Raw genomic sequence first — 16,212 nt, 5'->3', positions numbered from 1 at the left:
TTTACATATGCAGTACTATGTCTTTCCTCCAGAAACTGCTTGGAAACAGTAAGGACTTAAAGCAAAAAAGAAAAAAGATGAGAAGGACTCACTGGAATACATTACAGATAGTTTAATACTAATATTCCTATTAGCCATTGTATCATTGCTAAAACTTAGCAGCCAGAAGCAACAGGAGCCAGAGGAGCCACCTTGCTATTCCACATCGAGAAACCACACAGTGCCCAGCAGCAAAAGTTAGAGCTGTTCACAGGTTAAGGAATTTAGCCCAGAGCATAGGATCTGTTCATAAAGCATCATCACTTAAATCCAATCTTTGCCCTAAAATAGGGTCTGAACGGTATACAGACACCGTGCTGGCTACCCATCTAAAATTAGTTTCACCTACAGCTCTTCACACTAGGCAATTTGAGCCACGGGATAATCCTCCAGAGGAGGGCATGGCAAAGTCTTGTGAGGCATATTGCTCGTATAGTTAAAAGCTTCCACTTTCAGTGCAATCCTAGTTCACACATCTGTACTGATATTACTGCTTCAAACTCTATGGCTGATCTAAAGAAAAAATAATTAAGAAGCTGATTTTTTTTCCCCCAAGTGCTAAGCGTATCTTATTCTAATTTTCCTGGCTCTTCAGAATGAAGTGAATACATTACTCCATTCTTCACTATTTCAGTAAGGACTACCAAAACCTGAAAAAAATATATTGTTTACTAGGATTTAGTTATAGTTGATCAGAGAGAGACCAAGGAAAAAATAATCAGAGGACTGATGTCATGTTATGACAGTGCAGACAATATCAACTTCAAAGTGTGGAATATTAATATTAAAATGCTTTTCTGTAAAGCTTCACATAATTCTACATACATCTGAAGATAATGAAACTGCCTGCATGTAACCTGTTGAAATGCGGCAGATTAGACATATTTACTAGCAAGCAATAAATATATAAAAAGTGCTAAGTTAGAGCATTTAAACTAAGATCTACAGACTTTTGGAAAACAAGCACAAGTCATTTGATAATTCCAAGCTTTATATCTAATTCTATCTTGTACATTGACATTTTTCTGCTTTCTCCATTGCTGGGTGGCATATTTATTTGGAAGCACTTCAAAGTAATAATATAAAAGTTGCTTTTTGTTCAGAACAACAGAATTAATGGAGGCATTAGTCAAGCTGTCTATTTTAAGAACTCTGAAAAAGACAAAATTAAAAAAAAAAGAAAAAAAGGATCAAATGCTGGTAAGAACCACCTGAACTGTTGCTTAACTGTACCTTTCTCCTCTCTACTGAAATCCCAGTTCCTGAGCGCTTCTAATTCAGGGATTGCTGGTATACTTCCATCTCTCCTCCCAGCCTGCATGCTGTAAATCCAGTTGAAGGCCTGGAGTATCATACTGCTGGGGAGAACTTGGCTCTACTTCATTTTGAGTTGAGCCTGAGATAACGGATACTGGCTCGTCATGCAGAAATCCGTTTTCAGAGCTCTTCGCAGAGGAAAAATCTTTGTTCTTCTCCAAGAACACACTTCTTTCCTGAAATGAACACAAACATTACTGTAGGCCAAGGGTGGCCAATCTGTTGAGCCGATCAAGCGCAGTTCCCATGCCAAGGCAACGTCATGTGAGCAGCAAGAGGGCTATGCTGGCGTGGGAGCGCAGGGTAGTTCAAATCCCCAGCTGCCGAGGCAATGAGCTCACAGAGGCTGCCGAAGCTCACGTGGCTGGAGCTGCTGTGGGTCCCATCTGCACACCCAGCCCAGCCTCATCTCCAAGTGAACTCCTGGGAAACCATCGGCACCTCCTGCCTGGAAACTGCTCCCAACACTCCCCACACCTCCGTTAAAAGGAGACTGGTGAATATATACCACCACCTTCATCCTTATGAGGATTTTTCTATGGGGGAGACCGTCAGGAAGGTCAATAAGCTTGTTTTAGACCGTTCTGCACAATGGCAAGATAAGAGAGTTAAACAAGCTGATCCATGAGCAGCAGAACTCAGGAAGCCCACCTTCCTGCAGATCTGGATTTTTTTTCCTTCATTCTCCCTTCCATCAGCTATAGGAGCTCAGCTGGGCTGTTTGCATAAGAGGATTAGCCAAGGCTGGTTCTTTCCCTAGGGGGGGCAATTACTGGAATCTGGTGCTCACAAGAAGGGCTTTTCCTGGAACTTGCAACAGTCTACCCTCTTCGAACTTGGCTGAGAGCGCCAGTGAGCTTAAAAATTATTGCAGAGAACTGACACACAGAAAGAGCATGTGCATAAGCTTCGTTTCTTTAGGAAACCTGGCTAACACTGTCCTTCATTTCTTCCGTCAGCCCCATGGGAGCTGGTGCAGTAACCTCTCGAAATGAAAACTTGGAGCTTTCACTCTGTCCTGGTAGGGTCCTTGTTCTGTCAGACAAATGCAACAAAGTCAACCCCACCACAAAACTCAGACTGATCACTCCTCTCCAGCCTGCACGCAAAGGTGCCTCCCCCAAACAGGAGCACAGGACTCAAAAAAACAAATTGGATTATCAATTTTTTTTTTTATCTCTATCCTTTGCAAACAGCCAAGTATGTGTGAAAACCAGGAGAACTCAAAAGAGCATCCACTCTGCCCTACCTCCTCTGCCACATCCCAACGTTGTTCAGTTACTGATAGGGTAGCTTAATAACAAGGCAGCTTAAATGTAAGCTAAAATTCTACCTTCTGCTGCTCAGCAGATGCTTCTTCAGCAAACTCTCTCTCAGTAGGTCGATTGGCAAATTCTAGCTCATCTTGCCTTTGATGCTTCTCCAAAGCGGCCAGCACAGCATCGTGCAGAGTTAGAAAGAACCTTTCTTTGGTGATACAGCTGTCAAAGAAATCATTCTTCTCAAAGATTGCTATCACAGAGACTGTAAGAAAGGGGGGGGGAAATAAGCAAACCAACAAAAGTCACACCAAGCAGCATGGCTAAAACATTTCACTGAAGTTTAAAACCTACCCCTGATGATAAGTCAGTATTAGTAAACAAATACTATACTCACAGTGACAGTTGGCTATCAGGACTGTAATACCAATATTGTGAAACATATAGAAGATCTGTGGAAAGAATTCCAGACTGGCATTAGCAACTCTGCTTTATACAGGCGCACTAGAAGGTAAGACATAAACAGGGAAAGAAAAACTCCCTTGTAATTTTACATCTTTGGAGAATACCCTTATTCCAACGTCTCAAATCCTGTTTCTTAGTTCAGCACGAAACAGCCAAGGTGTCCAAGATCTTGATGAATGCTGACTCCAAAAACCAGGGCAGGTCACAGCCAGATCCCATTCTGGCCCTCCTACAGTACGCTGTGCAGCACACAGTGTTAGTTCTTTGCTTAAACAAGAAGTTCTCATAGGAACAAGCTAACGTGAAGCGATTCTACATACACAGATGCCATGCCCATGTGCAAACAAGGGGGTTGGGAACCTACTATTTTCAAACATGACCTGTAATTCTGGTTGCCTCAATTTTCACATCCAACATTTTTAGATAGATCACCTTAGTGTTAAAGGAATCAGATTTTAGAGTGGATAGATTCTCACCATTTTCTCAATACCCAACCCTTTGTAACTAGAAGATCTCAAGGTAGTTAGTATTAAAAAAAAAGGCAATGAAAGTCATTATTTGCTATTGAAAGTTTAGGCCAAAATGTACAGAGAATCACAGAATTTCGGAAAATGCATCTGGGAGGAGTCTGGAAAGATTTTTGACTTCATCCCCATTTCCCAAGGGGAAAGTTATTCAATGGTTGGCAAATAATTCTTCGAGGATTTTAGGGAGATCAGCTCAGTGCACAATCACTCCCAAGAAGTGTTAGTCTAACCCGTTATCAAACAGAAACCTTTTGAAGTTGAGCTACAGAGTTTGAGGGAGCTGAGTAAGAATCCATCTGGAACTGATCTTTCTGAGAAGCAGAGCTACGTGAAATTTATTTTTGCTAAATATATCTCCATTGGCTAGGATCCCCACTTGAAGACTAAGAAATTCAAGGCATACTTCAAAGACAAGGCGAATTAGGCAATCAGCAATAATAACAAAATCACTCCCAGAGAAGACAGCTGGTAGTTTTATATCTGATATTTCTAAGGCAGAGGGATTTTTTTTAAGTGTCCAGCTAGAAGAAAAAATAAACTGCCAAAATGGGAAAAACAAATTAGACATTTTTATAAATGTGCTTTTAGTTTATGTGATTCTAGAACCAGTGACAATGGACAACAGGTTTTTGCATGTCCTTTGTATTGACAATGGGGCTTCTGCTTAAAAACAACAACAAAAAGTGTGTGTTTCTTCGGGAAGTTATTAATTTCTGAAATGCAATAGCTAAATCTTGCATCCTTTAATGTCAGTGGAAGATGTGCAGACTTACATAGCAGGGCACTTTAGGCTTACAAGCAACATGACATTGGGTGAACTTCAGGTTTTGCATTTACGTGCATTTAGGTTGCTCACCTGTCGCAGTAAGTCTGAGGCTTGCAAATCCACAAATTGCACCATGCTGAAGTCTAAAATAATGGTGTGGACTGGACACAGCAAACGCGTTTTCTGTTCTCCTTCCTGATGCAACAGTACTGAGGAATTATCTATTGCAGAGGCTGATGAAAGGCAAGTTCCTCTCCCTTCGTCCTGGCTCTTTTCAGTCTCAAGTCCTGTTTTAAGCCCTGGGGATGCAGACTGTGCTTGGGCTGCTCCCATCAAGAGTGTCCAGGAGCTGGGTCTGTCTCCATACTTTGACCAATGTACCAAATTAACTGAAGATGATGAGGAATCACTGCCCGTGTGATGTCGCTTCACCAGTTTCTCTGTATATGGTATCTAAGATGGAAAATGGAGAGTACACCAGTGGTTGGAAGAACGGGGCCTAGGGGGTGGAAATTTTTTTTGCTGTAAATAAGACTGTAAATCATGAGATATTTCTTCTCTCATGGTAAAAACACCTCTGAAATAACACTAAGTATAGCACAAGAGGTGCAAAGTAGTAGGTGACTCAGGCAAGCCTCAGATGTGGTTAGCAGAGTGCCTTCAGTGCCTACCTCACTCTTCCACACCTTGAAATGGCCTGTGACACTGGAATATTACTCATTACTTTTAACTTTCATGAAGGAAAAGAAGAAAAAAGAGAATGCCTATGGCTTCACGCAACATCTCTTCCTACTATAAGAAGACTTTTTATTTTCCTTCTTCAAATTTTGAAGATATGTTGCCTTTCTGAGCAACAGTAAGCTGACCCTTACTGGCTGAGTTCTGCAGAGCTTTGTTCAGCTACTTTTTTTCTATGGCAGCTGGTCACAGAATGGACAAATTTAATTGATTTTTTTTTTCTTAATAGTTCCAAATGTGTTTTTTAATTTTTGTGATACAAGAAAGGAAAAGTCACTCTCTGCGTTTTTGCACTTTGGAAGATGATGTTAAATCAGCACTATCACTTTCAACTCCTAAGCACCTCAGCGCCGCATCTTTCCCAAACTACTTTCTTTCAAGTCATTTCTTATACAAGGACTTTTACAAATCACGTGTGACTCTGAAAAATATCTTCTGAGGACAGTTCATTCCCTAAGTTCCTTCCATATATTTGTCTAAGAACTGGAAAATTCAGAAAAAGAGGGATATGACTGACTCTCTAGAAGACATACATCAGCCAATTGTAGTAAAGACATGAGAAATCCTCTGATTGGGATGACTGTAGCTGCCTTTGAGGTATTTAGTACTTCTGCTTGGCAATATTGAGAGTAGAACAAATCCCTCAGATAACCAAGGGAGTTCTCTTGTTTCTGTGGGGAAAAAGAAGAAGAATCCTACTGGAGCACCTGACAAAATTCGTTCTTTCAGCTGAGGAGAGGAGAGGATATGCTGAATATTTCAATTGCTAGTCCATGCACCCAGGAAGCTGAGCTTCTGTTATTCAATCACAGAAAGTGTAAGTGTGAAGAAATACAGTGGTAATGTTTGCTTATTTTCAAACAGCAAATATATATATTTATGCTTTATACAAACATTTGCAGCCTTTTACGTTCTGGCAAGTTAAGAACATTGTTCTTAGCAACATAAAACCAGGCACCTCAAACAGACAGACTAGATAAATATTTTTCTAAAGCTGACCCTAGGTGCTGGTCCAGGTGGATCGCAGACACAAGCGCATCTAAAATCTTTTCCTTGCACTGTAGTGTCAGACAGACTAACTGAAATTAAAGCCCTCATTTCATTTTCATCAAGAGGCACCGCTTTCATGTCCATCTGAAAAAGAAGAACAGTTTTGTTGGAAAGAGTTTTATCTGCCTAATGCAGGATCTCAGAAACTAGTGTCGACTGAAAAAGTGTCATTTACCTTGCTTAACAAGTAGTTTTTGAAGTGCTTCATATTTGCAAAAGAGATGGAAGAACAGCACTGGAAGATTTTAACACCTTCAATCTCCATTGCCTGTAAAACAGAAGTTGGCTCTGTGAGGGTCATACCTACCATCAGCTACTATCCCCCTCTGGCTAACACTGCCCAGGCCGTGGGCTGCAAGGTCCCACCCTAAGGACAGAATTTGTCCGTTCACACTGCATACTGGTAGTGGCATTGGTAGCATGGACCTAATTAGCATAAACTAATCTACGCCTCTTGCAGTTAAAAACATACCTCCAGCAGGTTTCCTACCACTGATGGCAGTCGGCTGCTATAACATAAACCAAGCCAAATTGTTATATCATAAGCTTATATTATTCCACCTTTTCAGCTCCATCGACATAGCATTGGGAATGTACCCATGTGGCAAAGGCAAAGTCCTTTACTACAGCACTGCCTAACTCCATCTGGTGCAGGTCTTGCCAATAATGTGTTAAAAAGGCCTGTGCCCTATTATCCCATCGCCAGGAGAATCTGTGAGTCAGTCTAGCACGTGCACAGTTGTTATTGTGAAAACATATGTAGTGTGGACAAAACCAGACTGAGAAAAGCAGGTGAGCAAAAAATTCCCAGCAGCTCTGGAAATGACAGCAGTGCGGCTTCCACCACGGCGACCGCACACATTGACACTAGGAGCTCAACCTGGCCCAAGCAGGCTGAGCTAGGTATCGGGGTCACTTCTCACTACAGATGCTTAAACGTTCTTAGAACTTAAAAGTTTGAATCAAATGGGCTGAGTCTAAATGGTCACCCCTAGGCATTTAAAGAAAGAAGCTGAATTATAGAGAGATAGAACATTTGTTTTTTTGTTTCCTCTTACAGCTCTGTAGATGGATAAACTTCTATAAATATTCATGTTTGGAATCTGTCCCAGCACCACCACCTTCATCCTGAAACAAGATCTTTATTAGCTTTTCATAGAGAACAGAGAAAAACCATCTGTTCCTAAAAGCCTGATCTTCATTTCTCTCTTCTTCACTGGATACACCAAATGCAACTTCAGGGGGTGTGAATACAGAAAGTTATTCACTCATAATTAGGGTTCTTTCAGTAGGGGAGCAGTACACAAGCACACCCTTCAGGTACACCGGTGCCCTCAGAAATATATAATGTCCCATTTCTAGCTCTGGAACACTCAGGATATTGTTATTACACCAGGAAATGTGTTCCCTCTCTGTCTCCCCACAGCCCTCCTCAAAGATGCATAGACAGGTGGAGGCAGTTATAACTTGGGCTTAGAGCTGGCTACACATAGGCTAGGTCTGATCCAGAGGTCATGTAGCAGTATTAGCACAGTATTTTGCTTCAATTCATATAGTCTGCCTCTAGGGAGAATGTCTTACTTTGGGGACTTGCTAATGGTGCTGCTGCACGTTTTTTGGGCGGGTTCTGGTCAATTCATGGCATGGGTGGAATAAACATGTGACTGGCTGTCCAGTCACTGGAAAATGCAAGCGGGCCCTGAGTATGGAAAACATTAAGTTGTCAAGAAAGTCTATTCAAAGACATCTGTTTGCAGGTAACTTTCCATGCTTTTCTGTGTGTTGTCAGCATAAAGCCCTCAACTCCTTGGAAACTGATAAGCAGTTATAGACCCTGCAGGTAATATGATCAGTGAAGATGCTTAATGGAACAATGGCTGCAGAGCTGCCCTTTCACATGTACAGCTACACCTAAATGTCAACTCTAAGGAAAATCAGTATTTTGCTGTAAAAATTACGAGTACCTGTGTGACCTAACGGTGATTACGAAGAAGGTAAATCCCATGGAGATTGCTAAACCAACATCAAGACCAAGACAAAGGACTGCTGCAAAAGTTACAAGCCAAATAACCTTTGAACAAGAGACAGAGAGAACATTAGTAGTAAAAAGATGTGAAATGACCTCCAAACTCAGCCCTAGCCAACAATCCCAGAGGTATAAATTCAGTCAAATCCACTTCATTCTGTACGGAATAGATATGTCCAAGGTGGCATCTGTTAAGCAGGGCTGCTGTAAGACTTAGAAGGCCTGGCTGACTTCTCAGTTGTGCTATTCTGGGTGGTATTTTCAAAATGCAGCAAAAAAAGAGGCTAGAAATGGTAATGGGTGAAAAACTTTGTTGTCACCTCTGGGACAAGCCAATCTTCGAAGCAGTCACAAACCATGATCACAACAAAAAGGTGCAGGACCTCAAACCACATAACTCAACTACAGTTATCGATAACACAAACTCCCCCCTTACTTTGCCCTGCACCTGGGGACGTACAGCGTGGAGCCAGAGCTGCAAAGTTGGCTATGTAGATGCCTCCACAGCACTGGCCTGCCTTGGAAGAACGAGGCAAATAACCAGGTGTGGCTGAAACAAGGTGCTGAGAACTTGCCTCCTGGCAAGCACTTTGTTTCTGAGGAAATGAAATTGCATGGAGGGCCAGATAAAGATTGCTCTTTATCGAAAGAACTTCTGATGCTGCAACCCAGAGCACAGATGGAGAAGAACGATTCCTGCTATGGTCAGCTGTATTAAATCACTTTCAGGAAATGATAGAAGCAGACCTGGCAGATTTTTTATCCTTCCTGCCATCAAGTAGAGTATTGGCTAAGCCTTCACAATCCTCAGACCCCAGGAACTATAAATCTGACACACAGCTCAAATCTGCAGCCTTTTTAAGAGGGTTTCAATAGTCAAGAGAAACCATATTATACTGGGGGCCTTTCTCTTTATGAGAAATCCTGCACGAGTGCTCACAAGAGAATGTGGCCCCAATTGATAGCTAGACAATGTCCTTCTCAGAGGATCTGGGAACCAGCAGCAATGATCAGTTCTGCCTGTACAGAAGAAATTGCAAGTAAATTTGTAGGGGTTTCAGTACAATTCTTCTGGTGGATATTTCAAACGATCCCATTTCTAAGAGAATGACCACTGTTTGCCTTGCCCTCCCAAAATGTGCATTTCTCCCTTTAAAGCACCTTTCAGTTCCTAGGTGGGTTTTTTTTGTCACTTACTAAATGATACTTATCCTGTCTCCAAAGGGTTGGGATGTCCAGAAATTTTTCAAGAAATGGGAGCATGTTAACTACCACAATAGCAGCCAGTACACCCTGTGAAAATCAGAAAAGTAGCATCTATTATCTTCTTAATTTTTCTTTGCACCTACAAACATGCTAGACAAGATACCCAAGCAGTGGCTAAACTGCTCAAGATTAAAATCTTATAATAGCTTTAGCTCCATAATTATTGTGAACGTATATAACAGTTTTCCTCTGATCTGCAAACCAAAATGAAACTAGTGTATAACCTCATTTGATTTCACAATAATTTCTGCAAATACAACTGGACTTCCTCTTGAAATGCTATGTGCAGTTTCCATTACAGTGTTCCTCAGTGAATCCCTATGCCTCCTGCAACACTAGGAAAAAGGCCAACACTATCTACAGAAGTAAGAGTTGCTGTTTCAAAGAATGGTTTCAATTAGCATGGGCAGCTCATAGCCAGATTTAGGAAGCTGCTTGACACGATTTGTTGAAACAGCCCTTCTTGGCAGGGAAAAGCAGACTGAAGGGAAGTAGATGGTTAAATTCTGTTTTGTCAGCTAGTTTGGGGAAAGGGATTTATTCTCCCATCTTACAAGGAGGCCAGGAAAAATCAGGAAGTAATACTCTGTGACAGTGGTTTCTCAAAAAAAAAAAAAAAAAAGACAGAAAAAAAGAAAATCCAGATAACATTTTAAGAGATGAGTAGAAAACTGAGTATCCTGAATAATCTACAGTAACAAAATGTTTGTAGCCACTCGTGATTGTGTTATACAGGTGTGTAAAAGCTTGCAAGATGAGAGACCAAAAGTGAAATACAACACTCAGATTGTAGATCCTGGCAATGAAGTTTTCATCCTGTTTTAGCCAAGGAATTTTAGCTTGTTCTGGTCAGTCAGAGATGGGACAGAGATGCAATATTTATTATCTAATACTATAGCCTGCTGAAATTTAGGGGAGTTTAAAGCCGTTGCTTTGGTTTTGCCAGTTCCCCAAAACAATCAGCTTTAGAGCAGAATCCCTAACTGTCCCAGAAAATCTTTATATTATGCTTAGAAAATAAGTAGGCTGCTACCATAACTATCTCCCATTCACTTACATTAGGCATAGCCTGGAAGAAGTATCTTAGTTTCAGCACAAACACCAGCATTATGGATGCTCCAATCGCTGCTGCTAACTGAACAGAAATACTTCATCAGAGAGGCCTTCCAGAACCATTTTCTCATTTGTCCTCTCTAAACCATTTTTTTCACTAAAACATAGTTTTAAATTGTATGAACATATCCTATTCTCCCCACAGGATCCTAGCTTCACTCATGGCACATGATGTGCTGTAAATGTCATATAATTATAGTGCATATGTACTATAGTATATGTACAGGAAGAGAGAATCTGAATTAATGTTGCATGGGAATATAACTTTATACCTCACAAATTGTTTGGATGAAAAGTCAGCTTATACTAAGTGTGCAGTGACTTTAGATGAGAGCTTGGAAGCTTGACAAACCCAGCCCAGCTCACCTGTGTTTTTCCACCTGTCTTCTCTTGAATGACAGTTCCAGAAAGAGCACAGCAGACAGCAAAGCTTTTGAAAAATGAGCTTGAAATATTGCATAGCCCCACAGCTATTAGCTCCTGTAAAACAGAAACAGAATGAAGTAGAGAAAACCCCAAATGAATGACTTATCTTAACAGAAGTAACTTATAAAGAATCACATTGCTTTATGCTCATACTTGCTGGTTGCTCATAATCTGTGTTGCTAAGTTCAGGAGACCTTCTGAAAAGCAAGGTCTGCTATGGTTACATGAGCTATCTTTAAAAGCACAAAGTTTTCACAGCTGAGGCCCCAAAAATCAAGTTCCTTCTTTCAAAGAAATCCACTGAGAACTCCAAAATTATAAAGGATTGACTTCCAAGCTGACACGTAGCAAATCTCAGTACACAGCATAGTGCACCTGGACAAACTCTGAGTGGAAAAGACATTCCCTTGATATTTATTCCAAAAGGCTACAAGAAGTCAGGCTGGCTTCCTTACTGGCTTAATTCCATCCTAATAAATATTCCAAGCCATCACAACAAGCTAAACAGGGAGTAGGGCAAAACAGCTAATGCTTACTAACTCTAGCACACCGAGAACTAACACAGTTTTAGCTTCAAACTCTCTCAAAGCAATCACTCTGAGTAGAGGATCCTTATACTGGGATGGTAGCTAGCCAGATACAGAAAAGAACTACAGCTGTGCAGGTCATTTAGAATTTCAGCTATTCATGTTGTGTGTTTTTATAGTACTGTGGATTCAAAACACCAATGGTCCTCAGGGTTCAGCTGCAGCGGTGGCAGGCTCATCCCAATCAGTGGGAATATACAAAGGCCTCTTGATCAAAAAAGGACATACCTTGGCTTTCACATCATTGGCTTATAACACCTATTCTTCCATGCGGGAGGGTATGCAAGTTGCCGCAAAACCTGTGTTTCTACCACTCTCAGGTAGTTAGTGGCTTTACTAGCAGAGTTCAGTTTGCTTCTTGGCCTAGGAAGTATGTGCATTTTTGTTCTCACCTGATTGCTGGCAATATTGTAGTTGTGAAGTGAAGCATACCTCTTTCCCACAAAAACAAGAAGGAAGTAGCTTACAATAGCAAGGGAGAAGGCATGGAACACAATCTTGTTCAGGTTTGATAAATCTGGCGGTGTAGGAGGCAGAAACCTGCAGGATCAGAGAACAGATAAGTTTAGACTTGCTCTGAACTCTGTGCAAAATAACCTTATACCCCGGCCCAACATCAGAGGCATTCAGCACCCCACAGGAGATGCTCTAAATCTGTAAGGCCGTTTGCCTCCACCTCACAAAAAAGGCAAATTCCTTTCTTTGTGTGCAAACAAAACCTCAATCTCCTAAAGGAAACTGGGGTTTACCTTCTGTTATGTATGCTCTGAAACAATGATGCAATTACATCTCTTGAAGACTTATCCCTAGAACTGGGCTTCCCAGTGCAAAATCAGCCCGTGTCAGATCTTAGCAACAGGCTGAAGCATCTCTTTTGCATGTCAAAAGCATAACCTGATTAACAGCATAGGTAACTAACCTGTGAGGAATCATACTGACCACAACCCTACTAGATTCAGCGTGAAGATGAATACGATTAGAAATAATTGTGACTGTGATAATCTGAAAAAGAAAACAAGAAGCAATACCAGAGGTTATACAGCATTTGCTCCTGAAACTGTACACAATACATCTAAGCACAGTTAATCTTGTAGGAGCATTTAAAGGAATTAACCACAGTAACCACAGATTTTTTCAGTGTGTAAATATAACAGAATCCTGAAGTAATAAGTGGAACATTTTTGAAATAAAGTATATTATACTAATACCTCCTACCCCTTTGCAGGTGCCTAAAATGTAGTAGTGTCTAATATAGCCTATCTAAGACATGGACTATTTTTCTTATTCCAAACCACTCTGTTACTTCCATGAAGCTTTCTGAACATTCAAGAACACAATTCTTTGGCTGCTAGACCAATAATACAAAAGAAGGGTTCACTGTCTGTAATGCTGTGCTCTGCCATAGCCGCTGTCCCACAGGTCCCTACTGCGCAAGTGTCAAATTGCTTCAGCTCCAACCTCAGTAAGGTAGGACTCTTGGTATCTTGTTCCTTAGAAAAAGCCTCTATGATCTTTTAGACTCCCTGACTGCGCACAGAAGTCAGAATTGTCATTTCAACAGAAATGATTTTGATAAGAAATCAACTCATCCATTTTCCAGAAAGGAGAAAAAAACAGGGGGAAAAGAGCAACAACAAACAACAAATATAATTGAATTCACAGCAAGAATTTCTTTCGAACATAACAAAATCAAATATCCCCTTCCCACAATTCCAGACTCCCCCCCAAAAAAGATCAAGATCCTGAACCCTCAGGTCCACAGTTCTAGTTTCATTCATACTAAAGATAAGAAATTAAAATTAAAATTTGGAGTCTAGAGATGGGTTTCCAGGGACGGCTTGTCTATACAGTAATTTTCATTCATATAGCAATTCAAAGTAATTAGTCCTCATGGCCTCTTGTAATGTTTTATTTTCACAGTACCAGGAGAAAAACTAAGACAGGAAGTCACTGCTGAAAGCCACCCCAGGCATCAGTGACAAAGCTGTTAGTGGGACTCAGACCCTCAGTGTCATCTCAGCCAGAACACTCGAGCTCTGCGTTAGCTCAGCGATCACAAGGGAAATATGGAGAATGCTTACCAAGAGAAGTTCCACAGGAAATGCAATAGGACTATGCTTATATGTTATCTTGATATATTTACTGACTCGTAGCATGACCACACAAACCAAAAATAGCAATATGCTGGTGGCATTCGCCTTTGGGAGAACCAGGAAGTAATGAAATAGATTCTGAAAATGAAACATCATAGAGAGCATCAGAATCAGATACTACCATTACTTTTACATTCTGGGAGGTTGACATAGGTTGCCCTGACACTTGAACTCATCCTTTCTGCTACAGTGGTATCTTCAATGGGAAGAAGAGATGCTAAGAACAAAGCAGTATTTAAAAATCCATCTTGTCTATCGGTGCCTGCAGAGAAAACACGGCCACAAATAACTCAGATCTGTCTCTGCACCATCATTCCTCTCTCTTCTACACTACCTTTTCTTTCAGGTTGTCTGATCAATATTATTAAAGTAAATTAAGAAAAATTGGCTTTAAATTGTATTTAGATTAGAGTCTGCTGATTCTTTGTCTTTGGTATATAATAAAGATACTGTGTGCTCAAAAGTTTGCCTGTGATGATATACTGTGGAAAAAATACCTTTTCCTATAGCCTTTCCTCTATAATGATTACAGACATGCTGAAAATTCTAGAGCTACATTAGTGATTAAAAATGTGCACAGACCTTTTTTCTTGCATGTCCCACAAGTTAATAATCTCCATATGCTGCTCAGGACAACAGGAAGGTGAAGAAAACCACAGCTGGGAACTGCACAGATGTCCCCTACCAACTGACATGGTCAAAAATTGCCTTCAATTTCTGAAGCTGTTCTTTTCTTTCCTGTCCAACAAACATGCATTTCTTTGACCAATAATGAATTTACTCACATAGAAAATGTCCAGGGGGCCCTTGTGGAAGTCGATCATGATGCCAAAGATAAAGGTAAACTGCGATACAATGACATGCAGTGCTGCTGCAGTGAGGTAAGCATCAACGAGGGTCTTTGGCAAATACGTTGTGACAAACCCCAGGCAAAAGCAGCCTAACAGCAACTGTATTGAACAAATGAGAAGCGAGATGTGACAGAATTCTCAGTGTCTAACCCACCCTTCTTGTTTCCATATTTTAAGAGCATAACTCTTCACGGCCATACGTGATGGATAGTTATTTGGAACACGCCATATTCATTAATCACGCTTAAGAGTAAGACACTGTCACACCAAAATAAGAGCCCTTTACATCAAGTGTGTGCAGTTATGCAGGATCACCTAAGGGTCCACACACTGGAGAACGGGCCAACATAAAAGATAATCATTTCCTTCACACACGCATGTATTAATCACGGACATGTGCCTCTTGAACATATCACACATCTTTTTCAGACATCGCGAGAGGAAGAAGCAGACTTTCATGTTTCATATTGCACAACATATGTATTCAAATGTGCTGAGCTTAGTATTTGTGGTTAGACTATGCAAGCAGTTCTAATTCTCTCACTTGTAACAGAATGCATATAAGGGTATATCCTTAAGGAGCTAAAATAGATTCATCTTCTACCTGAATGATGCCAGTCAAAAATGTTGTTGATGCAGTAAGTGTCAAGGCCTCCATGTAATTTTTCATAAATGTAGGATCTGAGAAATTGGCTAATGAGCCATTAGAGGACAATATTTGGTTGAAATTAAGAGTCTTCAGAATGTTTGCCACCATTGCATTTAGGATGCTGAATGAGCCTGGAGCCAACAGAACAGAGAGCAGAAAATGGAACTGCATGAGGTGTTGCAAGAAAGGTCTATCTTAAAACCACACATACATCTCTTCCTCCCACCATCAGTCTCTGCAGTACGAGACAGTCTGTTTTCATTCATGTATATAATCCATTTTCATAACTTACTGTTTCTGAACAAGCACCTAAAGTTCCTGAAGTCCTGTCTGAAAAGTTCAGACTCCTTCTACAACTTTACAAGTGAAGTCTCTTAAGTTGGTCAGGTGCATGACAAAAATATTTTAATATAAAACACAAAAATAGATGCATTGTCACGAGCTGCCAGAAAGGTTGAGAAATACAGTCAGTCAGAGACAGAAGTGCCAAGTTACCTAAGAAACCAGGAGCTCCACGTATCCCCTTATTATGATAATGTGAAGGGCCTTCTCGGCTGTAAACATCTTTTCACTAATCTAGTTTCTGAATAAATTAAGAATGTTCAGTCATGGCAAGAAACTGCATGGTCTCAGGGGTAGACCAGGAGTTAAATCATGATTCATAGTCACATCCTGGGGGTAAATGGGAAGCAGCTTGCGCTGGCCCTTTACTTTATGTAGGAGACACTTCCATGACATTCCAGCTGTCTCCTTTTGCACTGGTGTTTGTGATACAGGAGCTGCGGTGGCTCTTGTTGTGCAGGGGTTTAAAGCACCTTGCAGCTGAGACTTGACTGACTTCCCAAAATTCTCACCATAAATCAGCTGCAGAAGTGGAACAACAGTTAATTGAGAATTTGGGGGTCTGGAGTCTCACCTAAATAACATTGGCATATTAGATTAAACAGATGAATAAATTAGGACATCTTGCCAGCTTTTGA

At 40.8% G+C, this 16,212-nt stretch overlaps 1 protein-coding gene across 1 annotated transcript; it reads right to left on the bottom strand.

Moving 5' to 3' along the window:
• Positions 1-1,316: 1,316 nt before the first annotated feature.
• SLC26A8 (solute carrier family 26 member 8) lies at positions 1,317-14,651 on the bottom strand. Its single transcript, XM_067310434.1, has 14 exons — positions 14,518-14,651; positions 13,661-13,810; positions 12,499-12,581; positions 11,972-12,119; positions 10,933-11,046; positions 9,385-9,480; positions 8,126-8,232; positions 7,220-7,289; positions 6,337-6,429; positions 6,111-6,245; positions 4,464-4,826; positions 3,013-3,067; positions 2,690-2,880; positions 1,317-1,532 (listed from the first exon to the last, which is right to left on the bottom strand). The coding sequence occupies exons 1-14, from the start codon at positions 14,554-14,556 to the stop codon at positions 1,317-1,319; spliced, it is 1,860 nt and encodes a 619-aa protein (XP_067166535.1). The 5' UTR covers positions 14,557-14,651.
• Positions 14,652-16,212: the final 1,561 nt, after the last annotated feature.

This window comes from Apteryx mantelli, chromosome 25 (assembly GCF_036417845.1).
Source record: "Apteryx mantelli isolate bAptMan1 chromosome 25, bAptMan1.hap1, whole genome shotgun sequence".
In the NCBI taxonomy this organism is placed as follows: Eukaryota; Metazoa; Chordata; class Aves; order Apterygiformes; family Apterygidae; genus Apteryx; species Apteryx mantelli.
Note: the sequence above shows the minus strand (reverse complement) of the source record. Positions and strands in the feature narration are given on the sequence as shown.

What these genes read in the sequence shown, in the direction of transcription:
- SLC26A8 (XM_067310434.1), bottom strand. Translation starts at nt 14,556, where the DNA reads ATGATCGACTTCCACAAGGGCCCCCTGGACATTTTCTAT. An exon ending in GTCAGTATGATTCCTCACAG is followed by an intron (nt 12,120 to 12,498) that starts GTTAGTTACCTA and finishes CTGATCCTGCAG; the next exon opens with GTTTCTGCCTCCTACACCGC. An exon ending in CACCTGGACCAGCACCTAGG is followed by an intron (nt 4,827 to 6,110) that starts GTCAGCTTTAGA and finishes TTTCCATCTTAG; the next exon opens with ATACCATATACAGAGAAACT.